General features: G+C 40.8%; 1 protein-coding gene across 4 annotated transcripts; it reads left to right on the top strand.

Annotated features, from left to right (window-relative positions):
• Positions 1 to 1,245: 1,245 nt before the first annotated feature.
• On the top strand, positions 1,246 to 19,550 carry QRFPR (pyroglutamylated RFamide peptide receptor). Of its 4 annotated transcripts, XR_004750634.1 has the most exons (7): positions 1,246 to 1,667; positions 12,444 to 12,602; positions 13,123 to 13,184; positions 13,999 to 14,234; positions 15,803 to 15,900; positions 16,031 to 16,153; positions 18,028 to 18,165. XR_004750634.1 is itself a non-coding variant. In XM_035325659.1 (6 exons), the coding sequence occupies exons 1-6, from the start codon at positions 1,328 to 1,330 to the stop codon at positions 18,029 to 18,031; spliced, it is 846 nt and encodes a 281-aa protein (XP_035181550.1). In that variant the 5' UTR covers positions 1,247 to 1,327; the 3' UTR covers positions 18,032 to 18,166. The 4 variants fall into 4 exon arrangements, 3 of the variants coding, with proteins under 3 accessions (XP_035181550.1, XP_035181549.1, XP_035181548.1); XM_035325659.1 differs by lacking the exon at positions 16,031 to 16,153 and having other exon boundaries at positions 1,247 to 1,667; positions 15,856 to 15,900; positions 18,028 to 18,166; XM_035325658.1 differs by lacking the exon at positions 18,028 to 18,165 and having other exon boundaries at positions 1,247 to 1,667; positions 16,036 to 16,153.
• The last annotated feature ends 3,648 nt before the right edge of the window (positions 19,551 to 23,198 follow it).

Genomic DNA, 23,198 nt, shown 5'->3' on the forward strand with positions numbered 1-23,198 from the left:
TTGTAACTCTACCCTCTTTCCTCCAAATATCATTTAATTCGGGTCAGGGAGCTGGGCAATACGGTTACTACTGATTTGCCATATTACTTCTTTGATGTCCGTGCTGTTATTGCTTCAGCCAGGAGGATCAACAACGCTCACAGAGAACAAAGCTTTCTCTAAATCCTACAGTCATCTTCTCCATGTGAGTAAATACTCAAGACAAATGATATCTGTAAAATTACCTGCGTTGTGCCTTTTTTTTTTTTTCTTTCCTTTTTTTTTTTTTTCATTAACAAGCCAGCTAAATCTGCAGCAGATGTAATAGCACACTTCTATAGCCTACAGCTTCAAGATTTGTTTATATTATGCAGACCATTCAGATGTATTTCATTTTTAATGCAACCGTTTTACTATTTGTAATGAGCAATCATAGTAATAAAAAGGATAGATGTGCAACAAATGTCCCTGTAAGCCATAAAACCTGATTATTTGCAGTATTTAGGTGAAAGCTTATTCTCCTTTGTTTGTAAATTTCCTGATATGCTTGGATGTGTTTGCAATCAATTATACGACACTTCACAAACGCAATGACAGATCTTCTCTAAGTTCGAGCCTCCTTTATTTCTGATGGGAATGAAATCAGCTGAAATGTAACTAGTTTGGGCATTAATAGAAGAGCTTCTACATGTCGTTTCTGTCACTAGTGTGATGGGGAGAACAGGCACAAGAAAAGGAGGGATGGGGATGGGTGTATGAGGAAAGTACAGGGTGGTTTGCTAAGCTTTATCTAGCGTAAGACTGGAACGAAGAGGAGTGGAAGGAGCTGGTTTTAGGCTACGCCTGGACAAATTAGTGCAATTAGACCCCAAAGAAACCTGCCTGCTCTGTGGAACGCAAGCCTGGCAGTGTCATTTTAGGACTCAAAAGTGAGCATAGCCAATATGGCAGGGCTAGAGCCAGGTGAAAGGGGTTGCCTGAATTTTGGGACCAGGGCCTGGAGCACTCCCCCTCCACGGGCGTACGGAGGACCAGGAGCACCCTCCCTGTGCCGGGCCGGGGGCTGCCCCCTCAGGGCCGCGGCGCCGCCCAACGGCCGCCCCTCACACAGCGCCGGGGCCGTGGGCGGGGCGGGGCGGCCCCGCGCTGCGCGCTGATTGGCCGCCGCCGCTCCCCCCGCCCGGGCTGGCTGGCCGCGGCGCCGCTGCCGCCTCAAAGTTTGCCGCCGGGCGCAGCGGCGGCCGCGGCGGGGTGGGGGCTCCGCCGCTGCGGGCGGGGGTGCTTCGTGCGCCCGGCTGGGCGCGCTGAGGGTCTGGGAGGAGGGCGGCTGGGGGGTGAGGGTTTCGCCATGCGGTCCCTGAACATCACCCCGGAGCAGTTCGCGCAGCTCCTGCGGGACAACAACGTGACGCGGGAGCAGTTCATCGCCCTGTACGGGCTGCGGCCGCTCGTCTACATCCCCGAGCTGCCCCGGCGCGCCAAGGCGGCCTTCGTCCTCGTCTGCGCGCTCATCTTCGCCCTGGCGCTGTTCGGCAACTGCCTGGTGCTCTACGTGGTCACCCGCAGCCGCGCCATGAGGACCGTCACCAACATCTTCATCTGCTCCCTGGCGCTCAGCGACCTCCTCATCGCCTTCTTCTGCGTGCCCTTCACCATGCTGCAGAACATCTCCTCCAACTGGCTGGGCGGTGCGTGCCGGGACGGGACGGGCTCTCCTCGGGCTCTCCTCGCCAAGCCTGCCGCCCCTGGGGTAGCCTCTGGGCTACCCGGAGCTGCTCGCCCCCGGCCTGCCCGCTGGGCGCCCCCTCGGGCGGTGCTGGGGTGCCTGTGTGCGCCCGGCGTGCGGGTAAGGGGCTGTGCACGGGTCCTGCGGGGCGGCGTGAGGCGCTCCTGAGGTGTTGGCTCGGCTTTCTTGCTCTGAACTTGGCGTCCGAGCTCACCGCTCTCTCGTGGGGAGAAGGCTGTGTCTTTGGAGAAACGGGGGAGCGAGGGCATGCACAGGGTTTATCTTGAAATGATGAAGTGGTGCCTTATTTTCAACATATCCTCTTATCCTAGGAATGGTGTTGTATTCCCACTAGGATGAAGGACCTTTCTGATAACTAGAAAACACTGTCAAAAATGCATCCCAGATTGAAAGAAGTAAAGTAACAAAAAGACAAAGCTGAAGTAATGTTAGCAAAAGGGGATTTCTCGTCCTTTTCTTGGTCTTAAAACACGGTGTCAGGCAATCGTAAGTGGAAAAAGAAAAGGGGTGGTTTTGCAGCAAGGAGCAGACAAGGTCTTGTAAGACTGCAAATTGAAATGTTTGTAGGAAAACGATTGTTTGTAAAGTGGCGCTGTTAAATTTCACTTTCCAAGGCTTCCTGTGGTGCTACTGCTGGGAGACAGCGAAGGTTACCTCCGGAGCACTGAGATTTAATTCCAGCACATTTGATGGACTTGAATGTGGGGTGGGAATTAGTCAGAGGAGACTTGAAAAGCACCCAGACACCTAACACAAGGACAAGTCGGCTTTACTTTTGTCTCAAAGCCAGGAACTGGCAGGGAGGAGTGATGAAGATGAAGCTACAGGTGCAAATGACAGTAAATACAATTAAATATTTTTTTCCAGCAGATTTATTTTCTTAGAAGATGTTTTGGGGCAGGCAACCCTCGTTTTTAAGATGATATGGATACTGAACCTCAAAATTAATGAGAATGTGTAATAAAAATAATGGGATAAATTGATAGCTATACTGCTGTGCCTTTGTTTTGACTATTCAAGTGCCAGTTCTCCTTGCAGATGAACACAGCAGAAAGTTGCTGCAGGCATCAGGAGGTCCACCGTAAGAGGGAGAGGACCAAATTGGATACCTTTCCCTAAAGAGCAGAGTTGTCTTTCCCCCAAGATTAGAGTTGTGATTCTTCTACCTCGTATTGGGGATGACAGTCTATCAGCCTCAGACCACGCATCTGACCAAGAGCCGTCCAAAAGCGGGGTCCGATGAAACCTCCACCTGAGGTGAATTACAGCGGATATGGCAGAAGCATGTGGAACAGTATGAGTAAAGCATGTATGTTTCCCTTCATCTTAATGTTACTCGATGCTTGAGAAAATCTACAAGTAGTGGGTGTAGAAATGATGGCATGGTAGCGACAAATATCTTCAGATACTCAGCACTTAGATATTTTGAAGTGTGCCATTGTATGGGTTTTACTGTACTTCTTGCCTACCTTCTTTGCAGTGCTAGAGCTTTTGAAGTGCAAATAGATTCACAGGTCACATTGACTTTGATTTCAACCTTTATGGTCCCGGTAAGATAATTGGATTTAACTAACGTGGTATGGGCAGGGCATAATAAGTAGCATAATTGATGAATGTTGCCCTTCAGTGGGTGGGCAGGGAGTGAAGCAAAACTCAGGGAAATGAGATGTAAATTGATGGTGTCCCAGGGGTGTCTGATTCTTGAGGCTCACACTGTGAAGCATGACTGGTGATTACAGTTATACTGCAAATCAGAGCCTGCCGGACTGGGAGGACTCTTTTCCTTGCTTGCTTTAAAGGTGTAATTTTCCTTTTGCCTTCCATTTTCTAGTCTGAGGAGGCTTTATCTCATCCACCTCAATGCAAGCTGCTCTGAGTAGTGCAAGCTCCAAATCTGTTAAGAAAAAGCTGCTTTGACTATGCAGTATATTCTTGCTGGACAAAGTGGTGTGTTTGTTTGATGCATGAAATAGGTGTGGGTTTCTGAGCTTTTAGAGTCACTTCACTTCTTGATCTAGCTGCACTTGTATCACTAAAACAAGCATCTGTACTAGTTGATGTGTGCTGAGACACAAGTATGTTATATACTCACCTTTGAGTTGGAATTGGTCCTTTATTTCCATGCCTGTGTGCAGGTGTTTGTGTTTCTTTATCTTCCTTTCCCCTTCAAAAACACACAACAGGAGAAGTGAGGGCAGAACTACAGTTGCTCTAGGATGAGATACAGAACATACAGAAGTGAGAACAGCCACAGCTTTAAAGTAGCTGTTAACTTTTAAGCCACTCAACGTTATCTCCATAATGGGATGCTGTCAGGAAGGAATAATTACCGTTTTGTTCCTTCTAAAGTGAAAAGTGAAACACTTTCACCCAAAGTACTCCAGCTGTGCATAGTTTACAATAGGACTCCAGGGAAAACGTTAATAGCTGGCAATGTGAAGTAATTCAAATTGTGAATGGTGGAGTCACTCCTCTGTAATAGATTGTGTTTGCCAAAATTCTTTAGAAACCGAAGATTTCTACTGTTACACTTACCAGAAGTTAATTCATTCCAGCAGAGATGTGAGAGGCACTGACATGACTTCTTCCACAGTATGTTCATTAACACACTTTAACTTCACTTACGGTTTGGCACCTGGAGTTTCAACAAGCTGAACGTGCAGCTTGTTTTGCCTGGTGATTATGCAGTGCTAACATAGCTGCTGGCTCCACATATGCAGTAACTGGGACCAGCTCCGTCTTGACCAAAAATGGGTGAATCCGTATCGTTTTCAGTTCCGCGATCTGTTAAGAATCTGTATAGCAGTGTGAGACTCTGAAAGCCATAGTATAAGATTAAATTTCTTATTTATACTTTGCAACGAAAAAGGCTGTAATTTCTAGAAGACCTTTACATAGAAATTCTGCGAACTAATCTCTCAGCAATGCAGAAAATGCTGTGGAAGAAAATTAAAATTGTGGCTTCGGCATAAATGGTCATTGGTATAATTTGTAGGAAGAGGATGAGATCAGAACATAAATAAGAAGTGAAATTGGTGCATGCAGCAAGGGTGATCTTGCTGTAAACTGGAGTCATTTGAGGATTTTGATCACTTATGATCATAGGTGGGAGACAGCAGTACAGGTCCTGTAGTCGTACTGATGGCTGCCCTGTTAAGGGTCAATTTGGGCTTTTGTCTGGGCCAAATATTGTAAGAGTTGCTTTATTTTCTGAAACAGATTAGTTGGCTGAGTAACAGTGATATCTTTGCGGAACTGCCTGCAGCAACTGGAAAATTACTTCTCATGTTGTATAAATAAAATAGGCCTAGCAAAAGATAAAGTCAAAACATGAGATTACTGTAGACCTAATACGTGTGCTGCATCTTGCTCGTGAATTTTGCATCTTATCAGACAGGATGTGTCTTCTTAAAACTGGTGTTGAAGGCTGTTTTTTCCTGTCACTTGGAGTACTGGGTCACCTGAAGCACGATAAAACACAGCAGCATTCAAGATGCCCTCGTATATCTTTTCTGGACTGCAGGTACTATGCAGGAGAGGTTTGTCTTCTGTTTATTGCTGTCTTATCAGCCCATTATGTATAGCTGCCTTGCTTCCTGAACGCATCTAAAGAAGCAGTAAAGGTCTTTTTAGGCACCTCGTATGCTCCTTGGTACAACAGTTTCCTCGTCTCTACAGGTTTGGCTGAAAACCAAGTGGGCTGTCATAGCCAGTTCTGCACTTTGGGTGCTTTCTGCACCAAACTGATGTCAAGGAGTGTGTTACTTTACAAAGTTTCTGTATGAGAATGCATAAACATTCCCTTCTGGCAAAATCATTGTCAATAAAATCACTGGGCCTCTTTGTGCCTGTTATTCATAGATATCTCTAAGCTCTCATTTTTATTTTCAGTGTTGCTTCAGGACCTTGTTCTCCCTGGCTCAGTTCTGGAATGTTCCTTGATGCTGGGCAGTTTCCATATGCTCTCAAACTCTGCTGACATGCTGTTAGGGTTAATACTAGACAGTAAAACTGGGGATGAGCTTCCAATAACTGGATATCTTTTTTTAAGCTTTTTTAACTTTTCAATTTAAGTTGTGCCTAGACTTGGTGTAAGTCAAGTCAGAGATGCAAGAACACTCTTCATCAGTCTCCCGCAGTGTAAGAGGTTATGTCTTTGGATTGTCTGCGTCAATGAGAGCAAGATGATTTTAGTTCTCTGTTTTGTTGAAATCCTGCCTTTGCATTCATTCTGTCACTACTATTGTTTACTTTCACGTATGTGCTTATAAGTAGAGGTAGGAATAAAATTCTGTATGAAGATAGTTTGAGAACAGGTTATCCAGTGAATACCTCAGTAAAGGAAATAACAGGCTTAGGATTTCTTAAAAATATAATATATTGGCAGGATGGCATCTGACAAAAGCAGCAAAAGAATGCTGATAGAAGAAAACTTGTATGTTTAGCACAGGGAATTTCTGCAAGTCGTGGGTCAATATTCAACACAATGACTGATGTAAAATGTTTGCTGTTGCATTAATCAGACAGAAAGCAAGCAAGTTGAAGAATGCAAGTGGATTGGTTAGTGTTTTATCAGAGGTGGTTGTTATATCCTTGGCAGAAGTACCTGGCAATCTTTGCCATGGATTGAGACTGTTTACCGTGTCCTGTTCTGGTCCCTGCCAACCCCTCACCTGTCCTGCTTGCTGTTTCTACCACAGCTGCAAGTGGCACAGTGCCCTTTGGTGGTTTGGTGTTCTAACAGTAGTGCTTTGCTGCAGAGCTGTCCTGCATCCTTGCACGTTGGTATTTGTTTTTACTCATTGATTGCTTTGTTTTGCAATAACCTGCTGATTTGAGGTTGCCTGAAGGCTGTGGTGCCTGTTTCAGTGGCTTTGTCAAACCATGGACAAAGCTGAACCTGAGCCTTGGTGGGGAAGAAGCGTGGACGGTGTGGAGACAGAATTCTTTAGCCAGCTAGACCAAGACGTGTTCATACTTGAAAATCACAGCACAGAGGGAATGGTGTGGACTGTACCATGTATTGGTAAACAAACTGGGCTGTTCAAGGTACATGCTCTAATTGTGTGGGCTCAAACCAAACCCTTATACATCTGCTGTACTTGACCTTAAACAGTGAGGTATAAATAACTACAGATCTTCTATTATTGTGTGCTACGCTCGTATGTTGTTTGGGGCAGAGCAGTGCATAATGTTCATTGTTCTCTACAGGTCACAGGTGAGAGGCTTGTGCGTCACAAATGGCAACCTACTAAAGATACAAAATACCTGTATACCCAAGAATCGGTATAAACCGTTGCCGTGCCCAATCCAGTATGAAGGACCTTCAAGGATACAAGCTGTATTATTGCAACTGACTTGTTTTCTGCCCTGAAGTTACAAAATAAAGAAATCAGACCTTGCTTGCATCAAGGAAGCTGGAGAGAACTATTTTGGAAGTTGAGAGAGAGATTTTTTCAGTGCAAGGCCTTGGTCAATAACATTTTAACAGAGGAAGCTAAAACATAACTTACCAGAATGGTTTTCAGAATTTTGCCTTTGTTACCCTAATAAAAGAAAAATAAACAGATGTTTCAAACAGTGGTGATGAAATGGCAAACTTTGAGATACAGAGACAACATCTGATAATGAAGATGTGAAGGATTGCTTAAGGTCATACTGTTCATATTTACAGCCTTCTGAATATGATGTCATTGGGGAAAACTCTAATAACTGATTGAATAAACTATGCAGTTTTTGGCAGTGCATGAGGAATACTTCTGGGAACGTCTTAGCCTCTTGCAAAGGAGAAGCAATTAGTTCTTTTCATTCCCAGTAATCCCCTGTAAGTTTTCTTTCTCCATTGCAAATGGTTGGTATTAAATGCTTCGGTGCCTTCTTAAGTAATGATCTGTTGGAGGTCTTCGCTGAAAGACTTGCTTTGTAGAAAGTTAAACATTTTAATACTTTACCACATCTTAAATATGTATATTTTAAAATATTCCAAAAAGTCATGTTTCTGTATGGGGCGAGTATTACACTTAAGTGGAAAATGAGCAGGCATAAAAGGAGATACTTTCTCAGCAAGTTTCTCTTTAAAAATAAATTCAATGGCCTTTAGAAAGTCCTTGAAGAATATTTGTCAGATTCTTTTCACTACATACTAGATTTCTGAAACCACTTCATGGTTTTCAAAAGAACTGAAGCAAAGCTCTGTTGTGAAGGATTGAACATAGACACAGTTCCCCCTGCAAGTGAAGAAGAACCTAAGGAGTAGGAGTGGGGGAAGGAATGGAGAAGAAGAGGAAAAATTCCTTTTTTTTTTTTTTTTTTCTTTTCCTGAAAGTAGCTACAAATTTCTTTACATCAAAGATGAGCTGCACAGAAGTGCACAGAAGCAGTCAATAGAAGATGATTTTCTATTTTGAAGTTTTTCCCTCTTTAATCCTATGTATTTTGTTTACCAGGTGATCCATCATTTTGAGGCCTGATAGAAGAAATCTAATTTTAGCCCATTAATATAATAAATTCATGGAGATATTTTTCTGCTCTTATCGCACTTCTTTTCTTTGAAAGACAAGACAAACAATTACTTTTGTGCTTTGTTTTCAATGATTTAAAGGTTGTGGGAGTTTGAACTTAAAGGCTTAGAAATAACAGAGCAAACTGCTCAGCTTGGAAATAGTGAATGATGGAGCTTCTCTTAAACTCCTTCACTTAGCACTGAAGGTGGCTTTAGTAATTTATCTCCATTTCAGAGAGTGGCCCCAAAGCTGTTGCCATTCCAGGATATCTGGGGCCCTAGTGGTAGGGCTTTCTTCTTGAGGTTGGAAGCAAGGATTCCAGGCCCCCTTTTCCACAATTCTCTTGTTCAGTGATTACAGCCTTCCTTTAATTAAGGGGAAGGAGAAGAGATGCATCATCTGTGTTTTGGGAAGGCTTAGATCCCATAAAAACTACCTCACCTGTTAATATAAGCAAGGTTGTGTTTAGTGTCCAGAACACTGTTGAGTTTTGGACTCTAGGTACAGGGTATTTATAAATGGCTGAGTTCAGCAGAGGGCTGAAAAAGGATTGAAACCAATTCAAATATAATTAAGGATGATGGAACTGGATCTCAAGTCTGAGGTCAGATTTCCATTGAAGTTGACTCTTCATCTGTCTGTGACACTTTAACCATTTTCTTTTTTGTTAAACGGTTTCAAACACTCATGTGAACTAGAGCTGATTGTCTTGCTGCAGTCACTGAAGTCTGGGGAAGTTTTACACATGAAACACTGGAATGCCTCCTCATTTCAAAAGATAGGAATTTCTTGTGTAGTGAGTGACAATTCAAGGCAAACAATAGCCCTGAAGTGATGTGGTAACATTAATGCAAGTTGATATTCAGAGATGCTGGCCTTAGTTGTATGAGGAGCTTCAGGGAGGTTGAAATACTGTTCTTACCATTGATACATAAAGGCTTTCTGAGTAGCTTTTAATTAATGTCCTTTTGAAATTTTCTTGTTATTTTTTGCTTACAAAATGTATGTGGCTGTTCTTCCTTGGCTACAAAAATTCAGTCCATTAAGGAACCAAGGTGTCTGCATGTGACTGACCAAGTGTCTATTTCAGCCAACTTCACCTGCAACGAAAAGCATCTTTTTGTTTCATGATTGTGGAAGTGGTAATGTCTCTCCTCAGTTATCTCAGAAGGGTTAATCTATAGGTACAATTCAGACTCTTCCTTTTATTACCCTTTTAACAGTTATATATAGCTTAGTTGGTCACTTTTTGGGAATTTGCCTTCAGAGATGAGAACTGAGGAATTTTTACAGCCTTTTTTCTTGGAGATTAAACTACGGGCATAATATTAGTCTGTGATTTTTGACTAATATTGGGAAGAAAATGGGAACATTATCAGTAAAGGCAATGAAAGCCTGAGTTTAGTGGATCTTTTCACTCTTTGTTTGGGAGTTATCACCCATTGAACTCAGGTGTTCTGTTTGCTCTTAGAATAATAAGACAGAGGCTGAAAATTCTGCCAAACTCATAATTTTAGTGGAAGTCACTGCCTAATTTTATTACTTAAGTAGGGTAATAGAGTGATACTTCTTTGCTTCCTAAGAGTGTTTTAGAGTTCTGGGACTTCAGTGAAGAAATCTTGTATTACAGTCAAACCCCTGCAATGGACTATAGTTCAAATGGACTCAACTATTGGAATTCTTTCATGCTATGAAAAACAGCATGTGATGAAAGGCTTTTTGCCACAGCTCCATCACTCAAACTTGGACTCATTTATTGAAAGAGGAGATTGCACACTTAAGAAAAATATTTAAATTTTGCTTTTCTGCTCATGTAGTTTTTTATTTTTTGTCAGGAGTCACCTCTACTACTTTGTTAGTGGGGAAAAAACTTGAAACTGATAGCAGAAAACTTCCTGTTGCTTCAGAGGAGTAGGATTTGGAACTGAATGAAAATCTGGCTTTCAGATAAGACCAGAGACTGTGAGCCATAGTCTTTTATTTGGTTGTATTCAGCATTCAACGTGTGCAAAGGTGTGACTTTAGCTTGCTTTTTATCATCTCAGTGCAGATGTTTCAACAACTTCTGGTTGAAGGGCTATGAATTTGATGATCTGGGTCTGGTGCTTGTATGTGTAGTGCACCCCATATCATACTGGGTCTGATGAAAAATGGGTAAGATCCTGAGTTAGTAAGATAATGCCCATGTTTCATGAGAGGTTGACTTTGTGCTTATTTTGTTCTTGCCAGCTCCCTGGCAAAATACATTCTAGGTCAGAAACTGTGGTGAGAAACAGGCACACAGCCTTCTATATCGTTCCTGCTGACCATGCTCAAATTTCAGTTGAATAGATTGAAATTGGGCTGTGTGGTATTAATTCCATTTTAAGACAGATCTGTGAGCATGTTGACTGTGGTACTGGTGTTGACTATGCATTGCAAAGGTCCTTGACTTCCATCTATTTATCACATCTTCCTTTTCCCTTTTTTGAGCTACAGAAAGTGATTTTTTTCCCCCTCCCAGTTAGGATTGATCAAACCAGTAGCAAAATAGTTCCTTCTAGACAGAAGTTTACCTGGTCCTTGTTCCCTTTATGGAGAGCAGGACTGAGTTTTGATAGCTTCCGTTTTGTGTTCTTTCTGTTTCCTGTGCTTTTCTTGCATAAGGTGCCTGTAGCATCTTAAAGCTTAACTTAGCCAAATGGTTATCTGATCCAGTTCTACTACGAGTTTATGGAGTGTGTCTGGGTAAGGTGTAAATAATGATGATGTAAAGGAAATATTTACAGCTGTTCCAGGAACACATAGCCAACGCTGAACTGTAGGCGTGTAAGAGAACTGTAGGAATGCAAATGCACAAAATGATCCCAGGGTCAGAAATGGACAGAAAATGAGTGAATGAGGAACAGGCTGGGAAAGGTGTTATCACAAGATTTTTGTTGAAGACTTACTGAAATACAGTTTCAGAGATGGCTGGACTTGAGTGTGAGTAATACAAAACGATAAATAACCTGGTAAGAATTAAATATGTACTTCTTGGAAGCTATAGCTGCAACGAAATCTGAAGATCTGTGCTGGTTATGCATAAATACAGCATCTCACGGGAAATCTATAAAGCTGTGAAAATGTGGCTAGGAAATTGCATTTAATTTCAACATTGTCATCAACATAGTGTGCTAACTGGGGGGAAGAAGGGTGATTTGGAGAATGGAAAAATGATGAAGAGGTTGAATTTTTCTCTTAAGTTATGCATAGCAGAGGGCTCCGCTAATATAACACTCACTAGAATGTTGCTTTAAGTGCCAAAGTGTACAGATAGAGTGGTATTTAAATGAGCAGAAGAAATGTATTTGCAACAGCAGAAAAAGTCAACTTCTAAACAAGCGACACTAACAACTTGTAAGAGCTAAAGGGTAATCTGCCGAGCTAAAAGGTAGTATCCATGTAACTTTACATTTTCCAGTAAATGGTGGAAGACTTAGTCAAAAGCAAAATAGGAATAAGTCTTGGACTGATACAGAGCAAGTGAATGTAGAATCATAGCATGGCCTAAGTTGGAAGGGACCTGCAAGGATCATATAAGTCTGACTCCTGGTTCCACACAGGACCACCCTAAAATCAGACCCTATGCCTGAGAACATTGTCCCAACGCTCCGCAGTGCTATGACCATTGCCCTGAGGAGCCTGTCCCCAGTGCCCAACCACCCTCTGGGTGCAGAACCTTTCCCTAACACCCAGCCTGACCCTCCCCTGTCCCAGCTCCATGCCGTTCCCTCGGGTCCTGTCGCTGTCCCCAGAGAGCAGAGCTCAGCGCCTGCCCCTCCGCTCCCCTCGTGAGGGAGCTGCAGGCCGCCATGAGGCCTCCCCTCAGCCTGCTCTGCTCTGGGCTGAGCAAACCAAGGGACCTCATCCATTCCTCACACATCTACCCCAAACCACACACAGTGCTCGAGGTGAGGCTGTACCAGTGCAGAGTAGAGTAGGAATAACAGTAGGCATTAATATGTCCTTAGAACTCTTGTTCTTCCAGGTGTAGTATGCACAATGTAAGAGTGACTATTGGAAGCTATATTTGATGAATTGTTTAAATAGGAGACTTAGCAGTTTAACTGTTAAAATATATATAGAAATACTAGTTTGTTCTTTTTGCATGATATCGCTTTGTGTAACAGTAGACTTCTTAGTATTTTTCATGAGCCACAACAGTTGCCTGTTTTACTTTCTGACTGTTGCAGGTGCCTTTGCGTGCAAGATGGTACCATTTGTTCAATCCACTGCTATTGTAACTGAGATTCTTACAATGACCTGCATTGCTGTGGAAAGACATCAGGGAATTGTGCATCCACTAAAAATGAAATGGCAGTACACCAATAAAAGAGCTTTCACGATGCTTGGTAAGCCATTTTTTTTTTAAGAAGAGGTTCAAAATGTGCAAGCATTGTTAAAGGAGTGTCACAATTTCAAATGATCCTTCCATTGTAATACAAAGAATACAGGTAATTGTGCTCACACAAATTAAATTGCCTTTATACGTACATACATGAACAGGCTGCCTAGAGAGGTTGTGGAGTCTCCTTCTCTGGAGATATTCAAGGCCCGTCTGGACGCCTACCTGGGCAGCCTGCTCTGAGGATCCTGCTTTGCAGAGGGGGTTGGACCCGATGATCTTTTGAGGTCCCTTCCAACCCCTACAGTTCTGTGATACTGCTAAATGAAGGTATTTTGAGAGAAGGGAAACTGATAACAGAAGATCTTGCTGTTATAGATATGAATGTTGACTGATGTATGCCTCATTGAAAATTACTATTAAATAGTCTATTTTGCATGACTTTTAAAGATGAAGCTGTTAAACTGTTCATACCAAAGCTTACATTCCTTGTTGTACAGAGTATTAAAAAATTTATTTGTTTACAGGCATAGTCTGGTTGCTGGCAGTTATTGTTGGGTCACCTATGTGGCATGTTCAACGGCTTGAGGTATGTTAGGTGAAATGGGAATTTATATTTTCAACTCAGTCCTTCCTGGATCTTTTTGCACCTTTAGCAATGAGATTGAATAAGCTCTTCAGAAATGTAATAGGGGAATAACAGAAATGGGGTTTTTGTTTTATGTGCCAGCATGAGAAAGACGAATAATTAGGACTTGCATGCACTACAAGATGGACTGCCAGTGGGGCTAGTCATGTCTACCCTCATTAGGTCAAAGAGCACTGATTGTATCTGTGACTTGCCCTGTAGCTTCCTTTTTTCTTTTTCTTGAAGTGCACTGACTCAGCAATGTAGGACTTAGATTGATGTTTCAGGATGATGATGTCTTCTGCAAGATTTTGAAGAACTGTATCTATTTTTAAGTGTAATTAACTACCTATTATAGTTTAAGGAGTTACTGTACACTTTTGGAGGAAAAAAAAAGACTTGCCAGAATCTGTTGCTTGTGAATCTGAATGCTTACACATTTATTCTAAAAAGTTGAATATGTGAAGTGTCTATACATCTATCTCTATTCACAAAATACGTAGCCGAGACTTTCTTTGAAAATCCTGCTGTAAAAAAAGTTTTGAGGAGTGCAACTTAGCGCATCTCCTGAGCTTTCTTTGTCAACTTGGGTCAATACAACGCTTAGTGTGGGGAAGTGGTTGGAAGAATTTTCTCACTTTAAAAGGTCTCTCTGTTGAATTTCAGTCCTTGTATTAAGAACCAAGAATATTTCAATAATGTTTTTTTTTTTTTTTTTTTTTTTTACACTTGGGATAATTACTGTAGTGACTCAACTCCTTTATGCTTGTTACAGGTTAAATATGACTTCTTGTATGAAAAAGTCTATGTTTGTTGCCTGGAAGAATGGGCCAGTCCAATTTATCAGAAGATATATACCACCTTTATTCTTGTTATACTCTTTCTTCTTCCACTGATATTGATGCTTTTTTTGTATACTAAAATTGGTTATGAACTATGGATTAAGAAACGAGTGGGAGATGCTTCTGTTCTTCAAACCATTCATGGGAACGAAATGTCTAAAATATCAAGGTTTGTAAAATAAAATACAATTGGCATTTGGACTTTTAGAAAGCTATTTTTATTGACGAGTTTTGAGAATCAGTGCAAAGAAGTCCATCTTATCAGCAGGCATAGCCTGGATTTTTAAAGGTAGCTAGTTATTTAAATAAAATGCCCATATTAATGGAACTTAAACAGTTTTCATCAAAATGTAGAATTGCAATACCTTGAACGTCAAGCTTTCTCAATAAATCCAATATCCTTCATCATGAAATTCTTCTTTTTAAAAGATGTATGTCATGAGTTAGAAAGTAACTTGGAAAAATGTTGGTAGGTTATTTCCATATATTCTATGAAAAGTTCTTTATAGAATTCTGAAACTGTGAATACTGCTTTATGATCTCAGAAGATAGTGGTATGGGGGGGGATTCACTTTAAAAGAAGATAAACTGTATGAAAGTAGTTATAACTTCTGAAGAGTTTTTGAATGTTCTCAGATTTATTTGTGTGAGACTACCTGAATGGTAGCTCTCTATCTGAAAAGTTACCTTTTTTGTTCACTGATAATTACTGATTTTTCTAAGTTTACATTTATAACATGTTTGCTATTGAGCACTATATATGGGCTACCCTTCATATTACCTCACATTTTTGCCTTTAATTTGGCAAATTGATCCATTAAATGATGTGCTAGAAACCTTTAACAGGTCAGTTCACTGAGGAGCATATCACCTTAAATATGTACTGTAAGAAATAGCTTCAAGCTGCTTGTAAGTAATGATTCCTTAGACATTTGTCTAATAGAGTACCCAAGAAAGCAGATGATTTTATCAGTCGGAACTGAAAGAGGATGCAATCTTACAGGAGTTAAGATGCTATGAGCTTTGGGCTACTCCCTGGCTTAGTGAATGTCCCACATAGTGGGAAGAAGATTCTGTAACTGCAAGTGTTTCTTCTTTAGTTCAAGTGAGAGATCTATCTCGGGATCTAGAAATGTAGTTATATGAATAATATATCATTTTGAGAAAAATGATAAATTCATGTGTACCTTGAGTTTGTGAGGCAAGTTTCTTTGAGTTTCTGGTGCAGGCAAGGTAGCATATTTCTTGCTCTCAATTCCAGCATTTTACTGACCAACAAAGGCTGAATGTTGCAAGCATAGCTTCACCTACTCTCAAATTCTTTATATAATCAGGTGCTGCAGGTATGGCAGTGCTCCCAGTTCTAGGACTGAACTCTTGTTTTTGGAGCTATTAATGGAATTTCATGGCTTTTAACCCATCTGTTACTGTTGGAATTACATCTGCTTGAATAGAATGAAAAATGCATTGCAAGACTTGCTCATGTCGTTGCTTGCTGCTGCTATGGAAATGCCTTGCTTTCCTGACAGGGAAATAACAGGCATTATTTATTTACTACTTTTATATGCTACCACGGTTCTTGCTTCAAAGGGAATGATGCACTTCTGAGCATTCTTCCAGGGTTTTGTTTGCATCGGCAAGCATCGGACATGTTAGCATGTTTCACTCAGTGAAACATATGTAAACCACAAATCAATTCATAGTGATTCAGTATGGAATGTCTTGATGCAATTTCAGGAAGAAGAAGCGAGCAATTGTTATGATGGTGACAGTGGTGTTTCTCTTTGCAGTCTGTTGGGCCCCTTTCCATGTGATCCACATGATGATAGAATACAGTGAGTATCTGCAATGTGTCATATAATAAAGTCTTTCCTAGTGTGCTTTTTCTCTTTTCTGATAATGGAACTACAGATTATGAAAAGCTAGCGCTGCTGCAGCATTTGGCTATAAAATACTGTTTGTTAGCACAGGTTAATGGTGTGCTTATAAATCCTGAATCACTGTCTTGTAATGGAGGTGCGTAATCAACAACAGATGAATTATTCTGAAGTCTGAGGGATAGAATGTTCTGCCGTGCTCACACAAAATGTAAGTACATTTCAAAAAACCTCTTATCAGATGTAGTGTTTGGGAAATACCTTGTATCTGAGATATACTTGTGTGTCAACCACATCCCCTCTTTCCTGCTGTGTGAGTTTAAAAAAAAAAAAAAAAAAAAAGATCCTTATGTCTTACTGTAAACCTGACTGGACTTTGTTGCAGGAAGGTTGGGAGGGAACCCAAACTCTCTGCCAGCTCTTTTAGCATTTATATTCTAAAAGAGAAGGTTGCCGTTGTTTTCTGAATTTGTACAGCACATAATCCAGTTCTGAAAAGGAGGCTTACTATTTGTAACAAGACTCCAGAAATAGCAAGACTTGAATATTAGGATGGTGAGCCTGTCTCTGTAGATTTGTTTTCTTTCTGTCTGTCATCCTACCCTAATTTGCTGAAAGGTCAAAAGTACCAGGCTGGAAGGTAAAAGTTCTTTGCAGGTAGAAAACCCCTTGAACGTGTAACTTCTGAAATTAAATTGAAATTTGATACATGAAGACTTCTCTTTGCATCTACATAAATTATCATACTACTTTGAGATAAACTGCTGTGAAATATTTATCCTTTCACTTGGTGTAGTTTTAATGAGGTAGGCATATTGGAAATATAAATACTGCACATCATGGTGATAATGGTGAGACACTGGAACAGGTTGCCCAGAGAGGTTGTGGATGCTCCATCTCTGGAGGTGTTCAAGGCCAGGTTGGACGAGGCCCAGGGCAACCTGATCTAGTGGGCGGCATCCCTGCCCCTGGCAGGGGGTTTGGAACTACATGATCTTTAAGGTCCCTTCCAACCCAAGCCATTCTGATTCAATGATAATATCCCTTTCTTATTATTTTCTAATCCATCTGAACTTCTTCAGTGCTCTGGGTTGGATGCTAGTTTCAAAATACACTCTTATCTGTCTTCTTCACTATTCGCCTAAACTTGCTTGGGTCTTGCACAGTTCACTTCCTATCTCCTATGTGGGTGCTGTGACAGGATGTGGGACTCTGCAGCTGGCACTGCGTAGGACCAGTAGCTGTTGTACTCTGCTTTGAAAATGCAGCAGCCATTTTTTTGCCTTCTCTTGCAGATGAGATCGTAGATAAGTTAGCAGTTCTGTAGCCAGTTGGCAGAACCAAATCATGTTTATATGTGGGAAAAAGAAAAAGTACAAAGCTGTGACTATTAGAATTATCTGAGTTGTCCCTTGATAGGGTTGCCTATAATGATCCATGAATGGGGCTGTGTATAATACTTTTTTTTTTTCACTGCCAGCTTGGTGGATTAATTCAGCTGCTGCATGGCGTTTATTTTGCTGTGTAAAACTTAATACTGCTTATTCCAAGTTTGGTAGCCAAGTATTTGAATTCAGTGAATTCAATGTGATCTCAGTAATTAAGAGTGAGATATGACCAAGAAGATGCATTTTTTTTTTTTTTTTATACCATGAGATGATCTCTGCCAGCAAAGATGAAGAAGCCATGAATAGTTGGTGGCAAGACAGGGATTGCTGTTGTGGTGTTATAGTACTTATATATTGGAGAAGGATGTGAAATGCAGAGCCAGAAGAAAAATAAACAAGGCCTATATTTAGGAAAACAGAAGTTTACTGTTGCTTTGCCCCTAAGCAAGCTTTTTGGATAATAAATTGCTTATTTTGGACTACTCTGTTCTTCCTGATGTATATACAAAGCAGGGCTGCGTGGTAGATTGTATTCTTTCCTTGCTGATGAAATCCTGTCGATAATATTGAAGGCCTCAAGCAAGGCTTTTTATTGACATTAAACAAAAACTTCTAATGCCATATTGGATATATATAGACTAAGCAGTGGATATTGATGTCATTCTGTGCTTATAGCGTACTTCCTTTTTCTTTCCAGGTAACTTTGAAAAGGAGTATGATGATGTAACAGTCAAAATGATCTTTGCAATCGTTCAAATTGTAGGATTCTTCAATTCTATTTGCAACCCTATTGTGTATGCTTTCATGAATGAAAACTTCAAGAAAAATTTTCTGTCTGCCATCTGCTTCTGCATTGTCAAAGAAAATGTGTCACCAACCAGGCAACTTGGAAACTCAGGGATTTCTATGAGGCAGCAAAAGGCAAGTGTTTCTCAAAGAGATCCCACTGACCTGGATGAGGCCAGGAGGGAGGCATTCAGTGATGGCAACATTGAAGTCAAGTTCTGCGATCAACCGGCTTCAAAAAAGAATTTGAAAAAGCACCTTTCCTTATTTAGCTCTGAGACTACTGGGCATTCTGCATTGGGAAGTGGACAGTAGCATTACAAAGGTTTTCAGAATGGGAAAAAAAATGTTCTCTTTATATCATAACTTTGAACAAGCCATTGAAAGTAATTTTCTACTTTAAGTGTTGAAATGAGAGAGGGGGGAAATATTTTGATTATAATGTTGGAATAATGGTCAAGAAAACGTAATATATTTTATAAAGAAAAGGAATAAAATTTTGGAAAACAATCTTACTGTGTAATTTCCAGAAAAATATTGTTCTTCCTCAGCTAATCTGGTGTGGGTATACCAAACAACTGTTGGTATATAGGGTCTGTTTATTCTTTCTGGTTCCTGGCACTCTGCTGGACTGTACTCAGCTGAGTGCCAGAAGACAAGAACTATGGAGAGGGTGCACACTTCCTTTGGACAGCTTAGGAATCTCACATGGGTCTAATGCTGTTTATAAGATCTGCTCTATGCAGCTCTGAGGACAGAGAAACTTCGTATTTGAGTTCAGGAAAAATGCAGACTGAGATGCAATTCTGTTTTGCAAAGTATGTGAAAGCCAGCCGGAATTTGGTTCTGAAAAAGTTATCATTTAGATTTTATGCATGTCTGGATTTTGTTAACAGAAAGTTAATAGAAATTAACAATGCATGCATAACTAATGTGCTATTTTTACAAGTTAACTTTTGGGTACGAATTTAAAGGCCAGCATCCTTCCCTGTAAACTGCATTATTCCTCCTGAAAAAAGTAGAAGTTGCAAAAGTTCTATACAAATCAAGGGCCTGCATATCCTGGAAGTGTGGTCAGTAAACACTGGATTTATCTTAGTCATGCTTTCATATGCAGTTTATGGGTTGAAATTGTGTTGCCGTTTTCTGGAGGTATACGAGGGCCAGGCTCAGAGCCTGTTTGACTCTACAGAAGGCTTCCAGTTGAATACTGTAGTCTTTTGACCAGATGTTTCTCTGAAGATTTGCACAAACTTTTTTCTCTCTCCCTCATCCTTGAAGTGGATTAAATACTGTGGAAAGCCAGTATTACAAAGTTGAAATCCATAAAATTCTAAAACAAATAAAATAAAATATTGCTGTCAGTGTGTCCAACTGAAAAATTGTAAAATCAAAAGTTTCTTAAGGGTGTGGGACTGGGGGGAAAAAAAAAGATCTAGAATGGTATACTGTGATCTGATCCCACAAGCAAGCTTTGAAATATGTAATTTACAACTTCAGTTAAGTTTGGTTTGAATCCTTCAGTTGCCTGTGAGATGTTGATGCTCTTCTATCATTCCTTGCTTCCCCTAGTGGATTTTATATTTAGTTTACACATAATTGTCAATGAAAATAATTCATCGATATTCATGGATAATTTGGTAGTACACTGGTCCTTCTGTGTAATGTTTACAGACATCCATTGGGTAAGGCATTCTGATGCTGGTATGTGGCATACTCATTTATTTTACTGTATATGATATACTTTGATGCAATTACAGAGAGAGATTCTGAACTTGCCCTGACAGCCAGGAATTATGGGCACTCTTGTTTATAGTAGTATGTATTAAATAAAATACTGATTTCAGAGAGCTAGGTCTGGGTGAAACAGCATGAGTGAAATCCGGTTTTGCCTCAGTCAGTCATGCAAACATGCCCCTGTGCGTTACTCTTTGAATAACGCTGGTAAGCAACAGCAACAGTTTTTGCCTGTGATTACATCTGTGATTTTCTTTGCATTTTTTAGTTCAAATTTCTAGAAATGTGTCTCATAGTGAAGTTTTCTACCCTGCAAATAGGGGTTCAAAGGTTTAACACCGTTTTCCTTGGTGCAGAGTTGATCTGGCTGGTGATAACTATGCGGTTTGACAGAATATATTACTGAAAAGCACTTTATCTTAAGCTTTTCACTTTATTTGTACTGCTAATTTCAATGACATTTTAACAACAAAGTTGATAGCTGCTTTGTAAAACTTCCAAGTATTTTGTGTTTTTGTTTTAACTGTTTCTTCTATTGTATCATAAAATGTTATCTCAACAAATGACTGTTACAGTATTATATTTTTTTAATTAAAATTCCATTTTGGCATGGCTAGTGCTGTTTGCACTGGGAGCATCTACTATGAACTTTGAGTCTTTTGTTGTTGTTGTTGTTTGGAGATTTATATAAGCTTATATTTACATTTTTAGGGATTAATTTCCAGTTCTATTACAAGTTCCAGCTGCTACTGTCATCCTGAGAGATGTGATTTAAAGGGCTTTTTACTGAAAAAGGTAGGAGGGGAAAAAAATCCAATCTTGCGGTAGAAGAGAAATGGTATTTCAGCGCAGATATGTGGTTACAGTTAGATTAATATAAACCAAACTAATACAGACAGTTCTTGTACATCTTAATAAACTATATCATTAGTGCCTTTTGACACAATAGTTGTCCTGAGCCAGATGATCTTGTGAGAAATCCTAGCTGCGAGGGTTAGAAGATGCTTTATTGAATTGAGCAGAACCAACATTTTGCCCATGTTTTCTTAATTTGCTGGAGCTTTAGCTTTGATTTAACTTAACACATCATTCTGTTGAATTGAGTCAATTTTCTGTCCAGGCTAGTAGCTTGTCCCTGTCTGTTGCAATGGCTCACATCGTGTTTGAGTGTTCGGCTGTGACTGGGTACTTCATCCAAGGGAAAGCTAATACTGCTGTGAAAAGAACAGCCCTGCTCTACTCCCAGCTTGCCTGCTTATTTCTATTTTATGTTACTAGAATTTCAAGGAGAGCCTGATCAGAAAGCTTTCTGGATTCAGATTTACTGGTGAATAGGAAAGATAACCAAGCTGATTTCACTGAACTGAGAGCATTTATCAGCTGTTGTGTTCGTTGAGGAAAAATGCTTCTGTAAAGTTCCTGTCTAATCTGTTTTAATTTCGGTTACATTTTGAAACATCTTAAATAAAATTTCTTTGCTCAAAAACTTTTTTTTTTTTTTTTTTTACTGTTCTCAGCTGTAAGGATCTATGCCTCTAAATTTACACCGATATGATGCCAGCAACTGGCATAGAAGTGAAGCAGTGAGTCTGAGAACATGAATGGACCAGAAAAAAGCATCAGAGACATGGTCTTGATGCAGTTGTCTCAGCTGAGTTCAGAGGGTGTAACCATGAAGACCATTGAGTAGAAGGGAATGAACCACTCCAGTGACTGTGCAGCTGTTACAGAGTTCTTTGTCTGGGATGGGGAGAAAAAAGGGATTAAAAATCATGAGAAATTACTTCCTTGCAGCGTTTTAATGTTTATGTGGGGGATTAGTTTCTTAGGACATCAGGTGGATTTTTTATGGGTATGTTTTTAAACTGTAGAAATACGTGCTGTGATAGCTTGAGTAGACAGACAGCTATGCTTTTATTGAGGACGCTTGGTTCTGTTATGGGCTAGCACAATGCGACATAGGCATTAAAAATCTGAGTATAATGAAGAGAGTGCTTGCAGTTCCCTGCAACGCTAACAGGGTTGTTGTAGGACATCTGTGGTACTGAGTGCCGGGCCCCACTAGGTGCAGCACAAGGTATGTCCATCTGAGGCGTAATGGAAGGCTTCACGGAAGAGGACCTGAGCATGTAGCACTGCTGGCATGGTGTTTGGATGTGTGTGCTCTGTTTGTGCAGGACAATAAACACATGGAGCTGTGCACGGAACACATGAAGGAGAACACAGGATCTGTTTTATGAGGTGGTTAGTGGGTGATACAGGGAATCCATAGCTCAAATTCTCTTTATTCACGGTGCCAGGTGGCTGGTCTCCACTATTTGCTGTTCACTAACTAGTTAGGTGTTGGTATGTCACCTGCATTGGGCTTATGTGTCAAGGTGCTGGCAGGGGGCTACTGGGCTCTTGTATAAGGAGAGGGTGGGGGCTGCCCCGTGCTGGCCACAGCTCCAGCAGCCCCCCTGCCAGCACAGCTGAACCCCTCAGCAGGAGTCTGCAGTGCCCCACAGGCACGAAGGTAAGTGCCTCAAAGGTCAGAAAGGGTGGGAAACACCACACAGAGAGGAGGGAACAAAGTGCTCTCTCCCAGCAGCGGAGGGAGCACCGAGGTCAAGAAGAGGTGCTGGAGGTGCTGGAGCAGAAGCTCACCACAGGCCCTGGGAGCCATGGCCAAAGCAGGGCAAGTGTGAGAGGGAAGTGAGAGATGAACTGCTGTGTGCTGACCATATGCCCTATCTCATTATCCTAATATATTTTAATTGGCAATCAAGTAATTTACCTACAACAGTAATTGGTAAACACCCTCCATTTTTATCTTGACCCATGAGCTTTCTCATTCCTGTTCTGTTTTGTATTGCCCCCTGCTGAGCAAGGGGAGTGAGTGAATGGCTGGGTGGGGAGTTTGAGGTTACATGAAGCTAACACACCAGTCACCTATCAGGTGCTCTTAATTAAGGAATCTGAGGAGTGGATCTGATGTTGAGCTGAGAAACGTTTACATAAACTTTTATTTCTGTCTGTACCGAAAGTCCTGCTTCAACACCTCAAAATTGGTTTCTGTAAGGCTTGCTGGAAGTTGTAGGTATCATTAGTTTACTCCGTTGAAGCCTCAGTGGAGTTGACATTCATGATGTTTTTTTTAGAAGTCTCCCTGGTGACTTGAGACAGGAAGGAATATATGCTATTACTATGTCGTTACTAGTTCTTTGCAAGTGACTCTAGTCATTTATGCAGACTTTCTCTGATGCTCAGATAGATTCTGGTTTCAATGGCTATCTGTGGTCCTGCTGTTAAGATGTGATACTGTCTTTACCAGCTTCTGATTACTCTTGCTTGCATGAGTAATTT

This window comes from Oxyura jamaicensis, chromosome 4, assembly GCF_011077185.1.
Source record: "Oxyura jamaicensis isolate SHBP4307 breed ruddy duck chromosome 4, BPBGC_Ojam_1.0, whole genome shotgun sequence".
Taxonomy (NCBI): Eukaryota; Metazoa; Chordata; class Aves; order Anseriformes; family Anatidae; genus Oxyura; species Oxyura jamaicensis.